Here is an 8,285-nt window from a genome sequence, read left to right on the forward strand (position 1 = left end):
TAGAGGGTGGTACTATGGCAACGGGCGCAACAGAAGGGCCACGAAGCTGCCAGCCACGGATGGCGCTGGATCGACCGGAGTGCCTGGAGTGTGGAGGAAGAAAAGTCCTTTGCGAAGAAGGCGATTGCGGCGATCAAACAAACGGCGGGGAAAGAGCCTAGAGGGTGGTACTATGGCAACGTCTCTGCTCGTTCTGGCCAGCGGGCGAGGGCGCTCATCGCCCAGGTGTATAGGGAGGAGGGGCTGCAGTTGAAGTATTATTCTGACAGTTACTCGGATGATCTGCCTTACTGGGTACCCATGCCCGGAGGCGAGAAGAGCGAGGGGCTGCTTATCATCCCTTGTGAGTGCCTTCCCTGACGAGGAGGCAAGTGTTGAAGTCCGTAGACACGCTCGACAACAACGACTATCGCGAGGCGAGGTACAACGGGTTCCAAGCGCCATCTGCATTCGCAGACTACCTCATCACAGCCTTTGACGAGCTGTACGCAGAGGGCCTCGCCGGCGCGCCTAAGATGATGTCCATCGGCTTGCATTGCCGACTCGTTGGGCGTCCAGGGAGAATTGGCGGCTTGAGAAAGTTCTTGATGCATGCCAAGGCTAGGGGAGACGTTTGGTTCGCTACGAGGGAGGAGATCGCAGACCATTGGAGGGCGACGTTCCCGTACAAGCCTGTTGATTAGGCAGGCCAAAGAATGGTAAATATCTGTAATGATTCCAGTGTAGTGATATCGCATATGCAAATTGTGATCAAATTCAACCTTACTAGCGCATCACCACTTCCTTCCCTTTCCACCTCCGTTCAGCCCTTCGAGTAACTTGATCCTCCCATCCAACGCGTCCATGCTCCGCTCGTCATCCGCCTCGAGCTCCTCGATCCTCGGCCCGCTCATATCGTACTCGGCAGGCGGGGGCTGCACAGGCGGGAAGGGGAAGGGCGTCGAAGGTGGGACGAACTGGAAGTTCGGGGTGTGGGACGGTTGTACTTGTGATGGTTCAGGTCGTGCAGGGGCGGGGAAGGGCTTGAAGTTGGCTGCGATGAGGATGACCGCTGTGGCGCTGAGGAACATCGCCTGCGTCGGGTTAGCCTGGTCGGAAAAGGGCACAAGTAAACGAACGTACGACCATCCTCCAGCTAACGTTGCTGGCAAACTCATCCAGCACCTCCGCGAGCACCTGGGCGATGACCTTTGTATATCCCAAGCTACGTGTGTCCCTCTTGATACAGTTTTCCCACTGGAGACACTGAAGTCGCAGTTCCGGCCCCACAAAGTCAGAATCACAATGGTTCCTGAGTCGCTTGTCGATACATTCCTGCACTTGGATGCTGTACTCGCTATTGTGGTGCTCAATGCGGGAGCCGACGTCGCGGAAGACAGAGTACAGGAGGCTGGAGACGGAGAGGAAGACAAACAAGAGGAGAAGGGAGTTGAATACGGCACGACACCAGGCCCAGACGCTCCCTGCGTAGTCTGTTTCCCGCACCAGAGGAGGAGCAGAGGGGACAGGATAAGGCCAGAAGATTTGTTGAGTGAGCGACGGTTGGCCATTGCCGTGTATCTGGTTTGGTTGGTGCTGGAGCGCAGCCTGACGCCGTTTCTTCATCACGCGCTTATACCCTCCCAGCGCAACTTCTCGTCCTTTAACCGTTGTGTCCTCCAGATCGATAGTCGTATCCTGCTCTGGCTCCCTCTGCTTAGCCTTCTTCGGTTTCTTCCCAGCGGGCTTGACCGCCTTGTCCTTCTCTCTTTCCGTCTCCTCCCCTTCGGTAACATTCGACATCTCGACATCTTTGATTTCCTCCACCGGAGTGGGAGTCACAGCACCAGGATGGAACGCCACGCTGTCGGTGTCAAACAGCCAGGGGGTATTAGACGGTGGGGGCTGGGAGAATGGCGGTGGGTAAGCAGGTGTAGTTCGGGAGGGTGGGAAGACCGGCGGTCCGGGAGAGGGATCTATATGTGGTCCTATATAATGTTAAGCATATCCAAGCACTTCCAATTCTGGTAAGGCATACGTTTCCTTGGCGGAGAGTCGTATTCCCCTTGCATGTAACTTGGCCTGTCAACGTCCATCGGTGCTGAGGTATCGCGTTCCTCTACTACGCCAGGTTGTGAGAAAAGAGACGAGGCAAATCCCTGGCGTGTACGTTCGTAGTCCATTACTTTAGAGGGGATAAGAATGGGAGTATGATGGGCATAAGATGGTGGTAGGAGGAGGAGTAGCAGGAGGAGCAGGAGCAGGAGGAGAAGTAGAAGTAAGGGACGCGAAAGTTGAACACGGATTACGGTCACGTGTCAGTCATATCCGACGGGGTTGAACAGTCCATTCATTTTCACTCAACAAACAACTGTAAAAGTTGCAATTCAACTAACTAGTGTACAATCTACAGTGATCAAATTATGAAAAATTATCAGACCGTAGTCAACACTCTCAACCAGCTCAGGCAGACGTCTTCGGCTTAGGCTAACAACCCGTCAGCCTTCTTTCTCTTCATCAAAATATTCATACCTTTGCCTCATCCCCGCTCATCCTCACAAACACACTGGCATTAACAGGTTTGTCTCCCTCTTCCAGCCCATCCCCACACCCAACCGCAATCCTTTCCCCTCCTCGACTGACAGCGATCGCCTGCACCGCCGATCGAAACTTTGGCAGCTGCTTAATCCTCTTGCGCGTGCCGATATCCCATATGCTGATCGACGCGTCCGATCCGCCTGAGAGGAGCGTAGCATATGTCGGGTGGAAGGCGAGCGCGTTGACAGGGAAGATATTCTCCACCCCATCCACGGTCGTCCGATGGCACTTGAACGCGTACTTCTTCGCTTGTGCATTCTCCGAGTGGTCGTAGTAATCAATGGCGATCCTGCCTTCGACGGAGGAGCTCGCGAATCCCTCGCCCTCCGGCATGCAAGCGACTTTGCGTACTTGGAACTTGAGACTGCTTTCCCTTACCTGGGCGGGCTCCTTGTGCCCCGTCCGCTCGCGTAGCATGCGCAGGTCCCACACGCGCACATGCCGCCCAGCCATGCAGACGACGAGCCGCTCCTTGTCTGCATCCATGCTGTACACGCGTTCCGGATGGGGGGCGGCGAGGATCTGCGGTGTGGGGGAACGGACGTCCCACGCGCGGACGGTGGCGTCCCACGAACCGGAGAGGAGGAAGTTGTATGACTCGGACCAGACGACAGAGCGAGCTGCATTTCCGTGCGTGCCTAGGGTGTGTACTGTACCTTTCTCGATGTCGACACTGTGGGTATATGAGCGAGGAGCAAGGTGGTACGGTATGGACGTACATCCGCACGCTGCCGTCTAAACTTGCGCTGTACGCACGCGCTGCTTCGGGATAGGCGATGTCCAGCACAGGTGCACGATGCTGGACAGACACGAGCTGGTCGTCTTTTGTGACGTCGTACAGGCGAACAGACTAGAATGAAGTGAGATGAGATGCTGTTAAGAGTAGAAGAGGACGTACACCGTCCCATGCAGAGACGAGGAGATGATCTGCCGTCGCCGGTGAGAAATGGAGTGAAGAGACCATGTCGACCGGCGCATTGTCAAGTTCAATTTCCACTATTCAAAATATTAGAAAGTATTATAATATTCAATAAAATAAATACCTGAACTTGACATGTTGAATAAGAGATGATGGTGGTAAGAAGAAGAGCGGCGTGGGCCCTCACTGTCTGCTCAACGATGCCGACGTTGCCTACCGAATTATGGCTGCTCATCGTCTCCCCTCTCGTCGACGTCCAGTACGCCCTCTCCGCTCCCCAGCCAGCCGACGTCCAGCGTACACTGCATGCTCTCTCTCTTACTTCAAGGCAGCTCAACGCCGTCCCATCGCAGTACATCTACGACTGTATCTGGATACGCTCTCATCATGCGCTCTCTTTGCTGCTTGCTCACTACCGACGACGACGAGTACGCACTTTAATCTACTCTGGCCCTCTACGCTCTTTCCCTCTAGACGACGTCCACCTCCTCCTCACCCATGTCGCCCCTACGCTCGAAAGACTGTTTCTCTCACTCTCACTAGGCATGCCGCTGGCGACGTACAACAACCCTCTCCTCCTCCTGCGACCTACGCTTCAGCTCTGCAACCACCTACGCGAACTAGGAAGCTTCTCAAATGCATCAGACGAGCTGCTCTTCCCCCTTCGTCGAACAGTCCGACGCGCTCTCCAGCCCGCTCCCGACCTCCTCACCTGGCCAGGAGTAGAACGCGTCGCACTCGTCAACCTCAACATGGGCAGTGCGCTCCAGCTCGCCCACGTCCTCCCTAATCTCAAGAGCGTCGCCCTCCCCGCTCAGGGATTCGAGGAAGGGCTCGTCTACCATCTCCAGACCATCCTGCATTCCCTCCCACCTGGGCAGACAGACCTCGTCTGGGTGCGGCACAAAGACAACACCGAAGAGGGCGAGAGCGGCGCTTGGTTCTTATTCCACTTCTTACCCTTGGTCGAACGGCTCGCCTCTGACTTTGCGGGGAAAGTAAGGATGTGGCTGCTTCATGCGCCCGTGGGGAGGGTCGGGTTGGGCTGGTGGATGATGCAGCGGATGCTACAGGGGGAGATGTGGATGGACATGGGAATCCGGCTTGGTGGAGACAGAGAGGAAGGGAAATCAGAGGTGAGGGAGGAATGATGGAGTCGTTTGCTTGGCCGACAACGAGAACATCAAGCCCATCGCGTAACAGATTCAGTTCCTCCGTATCTCCACCGCTCAGGTTGCCCCCCCGCGACTGCCGCTGAGTGTAGAGTCTTACGGCCACAGTACGGATCAAATCAACCGTCGGCTCGCACCTCGTACAAGCACATCTGAATTTCTGATTACAACCTAAATTGGATGAAGAAAGAATATCTCGAAATCGTTCAGCAGCAGAATGTGGGTGTGAGATTGGATGCACCGTGACACGAGAACCATCTCCTGACATCATCTATGGGATATAATGCCCCGATCGATACGAAGTGATATTGCAAACCTTCCAAGCATCTCTATGTGTTCGATATCTTTCCCATCTCCAACAATCTAGGAATAATCAACCACACGGCTCGATGGGAATTGACCAATCACAGCTCGGCGCCTCCCCCTTCTTTCATTGATAGCCCCACGACGGCAAACTTGCAAACGGCAACGCGCCGCCCATATGTCTTTTTCACTCATCACATAGCAACTCTCTCAATAGCACTGTCTGTCCTCTCTCTATGAAAAGCGGCCACAAGGGGCACCTGGCAACCTTCATCTTGGGCGTGACAACAAATACCCATTCTGTTCTTGTCGGTGCCGCTTTCTGGGTCTTTGCATATGGTCTTCCAGCGTTCCCTGGGCGCTCAATTGGCCTACTCGCCGATAACTGCCGACCTGGCGGCGCTCTTCCTTGGGGCCTTATCTTCCGGCAGCATGTTCCTGCGCCGGCACTCGGTAACAGACGCCATTTCCCAACCTCGGGTAGGCTGTCAACCCTTACTATCAGGGCCATCCTATCAGATGTTTGCCTCGCGGGGCGACAATCCCCGCTCACTTGGAGACTTTTGTTATGGCCGTCCTCAGGGGTTGGGCTTTCCGCCTTCTGGGGGATATAGCTGGTGTGCAGAGGAATGAGACGGGGGCGCGTGCTCTTTCCCTCCCTATCTCGAGCAGCTTCGATCCGATTTCTACGTGTCTTCCCACGCTAGCTCAATATCACCACAGGCTGCAACTTCAGCGTCAGCATGGCTCTCCCTCAGATCGGCCTGAACGCAATTGGGTCCAACCTTACTCTTGGATCTCAGAGCCCTGTGTTCACCTACCTGCCTGCACGGGACGGGAGCGTCAACAACGGATGGAACGCGTCCTACACAGGGACGACACATGCAGAGGCCTATGGCGGCGGTGTAGGTGTGGGAACAGCGTATCGTGAGACACAGATGGATGGGGCGAGCGTCGGCCTGTCGTATAATGGTACGTTCTTTCCCTATACATCGGTTGGCTTGGAAGAGACTGACAAATACAAGGGACCTCGGTCTACTTCTGTCTTGGGCTTAGCAGCTACCCGGCTTCCTTCCAGCTCACGGTCGATGGCATCACTGGGGCGTATACGATCCAGCAGTCCTCCGACCCTGCCTGTGATGGGTATGAAGGTGCCGATTCTGTCGTGCTTGTGAACAACCTCCAGGATGGCGCGCACGAGGTCTCCCTGAGCGTGAGTGTCGATCAGCCTGGATATGTACGGTTTTATGGGGCTGTCGTCACCCTCATCGGAGGTAGTACAGAGTACGCATCCACCACACAATCCGGTACCACCACTAACCAGGAGTTCACAGGCAAGTCCTGAAACGTACGAACATCTCTTGGGCAGATAAAAGCTGGATATACGAGCCTACTGGAGTGTGGGGTAATCGACCAGACTATGACCTGTTCAACAACTCACTCGCCATCGGCGATCTGGAGGGAAGCTCCAGGTGGGCGCGTACGTACGATCCAACCTCTATAGCGGAGATCAGCATCACCGGTAAGTATCATATCCACTACGCAATGTATAATACTGACACACAGCAGACACATCCGTCTTTTACTTGCTCGGCCCCATAGGCCCCAAATTCGCCAACTACACGGTCTCGTTCTCCGGCGCTTCGCAGACCTTCATCCCAACAAACTACTTCGCCGCCTACCAGCAAGTGCTGTACTTCGCTGGCTGGCTGGACCCGACACTAGCATACACGCTTACCCTGCAAAACTGGGACGAGCAAAATCCAGCTCAGACGAGCGCTATGTACCTCGCAATTGATGCGTTGGTGCTTATGAAACCTGTTGCAGCAAGGTAAGCGGCTTGAAAGTGGATGCTGGAGAGACAATGCTTACCAACTGGCTATCAGGTCGTCCTCAGTGAGTACCGGCATCCCCGCGTACGAAACCAGGTGCCCCACATGTGCTCTCGTGGACCAACCTACCCAGATTCCCACATATATTTCATCCCCCTCCACCCACACATCGCTAGCACCCGCAATAGCCGGTGGAGTAGTGGGCGGCCTGGTACTCCTCATCGTGCTAGTTCCACTCCTGATGCTCTCACGTCGGAGGCAATGGAAGACGCAACGAGATCTCGCAGGAGAAGAAGCACCTTTGCGACACGACCGTTCTCCATCCTCCCAAACCCAAACCAATCCCTACAGGTTCTCGAAGCCTATATTACCCAGAGGCACATCTATCTCATCGTCTCAACTCCTGCCCCAGAGGCCGGCAGTGACCATCTGCACGCAGAACCTCGTCCGCCCAATATCGACAGATTCTGTCATCTCTATCTCGCCCCAGTGCACAGCGACAGAGAAGGCTCCTCCTTCCTCTTCGGGGCTGAGCCAGGACACACCAGTAACGAGGACCATATCACGAACGACGTCGAGGACACGAACTACGCCGCTGGGAGCAAGCAGCTTGCGCCCTGATTTGTTGCACGCTGTTCCCTTGCGCGATTTGGTCAGTCATTTGAATGAAAGACTACAACACTGTCCACCGCCGGGAACGAGCATGGAGAGTGCGCCACCGGGATATGAGTAGTCGAAGCGCAGGGCTTAGGGCTTCAGGCCGTGGCACATAGGGCGAGGAATGGAAGGGCAAGGACACAACTCAAACGCACTATACTTTAAATTCGTTTATCTCAGAAAACCAAGGAAGATTCAAATGAACAGTATGAACAAAGTGTATACATAGCGCATCTGGGCGATTGTTTAGGGCCGGTCCCGTATGACTCTTGCGTGTTGAGGGGGGTTGTTTAGGGCAGGCTCGCGTGGACTTGTGTGCGTGTGCGTGCGTGCGTGCGTGCATGACTGACAGAACCGGGTGCTGGCATCCGAGTTGAGCGGTGTCCTCCAGGAGATCCCAACCACTGGACTGGACACTCCGACACCGTTCCCTACCCCCTACTCTGGGTCCCTATGTATGCACCTGACCTGCCCTCCCTCCATCCACGGCCATAGGACACTGAAAGCACCGCATCCCGTCCGATCTGCGCAGTTAACCAGTGTGCCGCCCGGTTAGTACCACGGTGGGGGACCACGCGGGAATCCCGGGTGCTGTGGTTTTGTCGTTCTTTCTTTTTACTCGTTCCGTAGTGTAGCTCTCTGTAGGAGTCTGTGTTCTCTGCTGTACTTACTCTGCTCATAATCCCACATCGTTCCCCTGTTCACTCGTGTGTGCCCTGCAACCCTCAACTCCGGACACCCAGACTCACCCTCGGACTCACCCTCAGCTGATCCAGCCCACGGTATCCTGCTAGCAAGCTCACCCAGAGTATAACAGCATGCAGT

At 55.2% G+C, this 8,285-nt stretch overlaps 5 protein-coding genes across 5 annotated transcripts in view; 3 read left to right on the top strand and 2 right to left on the bottom strand.

Moving 5' to 3' along the window:
• Positions 1-683, top strand: part of DACRYDRAFT_51641 (carbohydrate esterase family 4 protein) — a gene marked incomplete at both ends in the record, with an annotated part of 2,007 nt that extends 1,324 nt beyond the window's left edge. Inside the window, 2 exons of the mRNA XM_040775049.1 lie at positions 162-343; positions 388-683. Of these exons, the coding sequence (XP_040629209.1) occupies positions 162-343; positions 388-683 (478 nt within the window). The remainder of the gene's footprint in view (positions 1-161; positions 344-387) is intronic.
• A 90-nt stretch (positions 684-773) lies between these two features.
• DACRYDRAFT_107243 (uncharacterized protein) lies at positions 774-2,162 on the bottom strand (the record flags this gene model as incomplete). Its single annotated transcript, XM_040768433.1, has 3 exons — positions 774-1,073; positions 1,123-1,967; positions 2,018-2,162. The coding sequence occupies 3 exons, from the start codon at positions 2,160-2,162 to the stop codon at positions 774-776; spliced, it is 1,290 nt and encodes a 429-aa protein (XP_040629210.1).
• Positions 2,163-2,389: 227 nt separating this feature from the next.
• On the bottom strand, positions 2,390-3,658 carry DACRYDRAFT_79098 (WD40 repeat-like protein). The gene is made up of 5 exons (XM_040776375.1): positions 3,621-3,658; positions 3,476-3,573; positions 3,297-3,427; positions 2,512-3,250; positions 2,390-2,466 (listed from the first exon to the last, which is right to left on the bottom strand). The coding sequence occupies exons 1-5, from the start codon at positions 3,631-3,633 to the stop codon at positions 2,443-2,445; spliced, it is 1,005 nt and encodes a 334-aa protein (XP_040629211.1). The 5' UTR covers positions 3,634-3,658; the 3' UTR covers positions 2,390-2,442.
• A 38-nt stretch (positions 3,659-3,696) lies between these two features.
• Positions 3,697-4,956, top strand: DACRYDRAFT_116038 (uncharacterized protein; the record flags this gene model as incomplete). The annotated part of the gene is made up of 1 exon (XM_040770121.1): positions 3,697-4,956. The coding sequence occupies one exon, from the start codon at positions 3,697-3,699 to the stop codon at positions 4,645-4,647; it is 951 nt and encodes a 316-aa protein (XP_040629212.1). The 3' UTR covers positions 4,648-4,956.
• A 758-nt stretch (positions 4,957-5,714) lies between these two features.
• DACRYDRAFT_107246 (uncharacterized protein) lies at positions 5,715-7,424 on the top strand (the record flags this gene model as incomplete). The annotated part of the gene is made up of 5 exons (XM_040768434.1): positions 5,715-5,943; positions 5,997-6,255; positions 6,306-6,493; positions 6,541-6,802; positions 6,869-7,424. The coding sequence occupies 5 exons, from the start codon at positions 5,715-5,717 to the stop codon at positions 7,422-7,424; spliced, it is 1,494 nt and encodes a 497-aa protein (XP_040629213.1).
• Between the last annotated feature and the right edge of the window lie 861 nt (positions 7,425-8,285).

This window comes from Dacryopinax primogenitus (genome assembly GCF_000292625.1).
Source record: "Dacryopinax primogenitus strain DJM-731 SS1 chromosome Unknown DACRYscaffold_8, whole genome shotgun sequence".
NCBI classification, from domain to species: domain Eukaryota; kingdom Fungi; phylum Basidiomycota; class Dacrymycetes; order Dacrymycetales; family Dacrymycetaceae; genus Dacryopinax; species Dacryopinax primogenitus.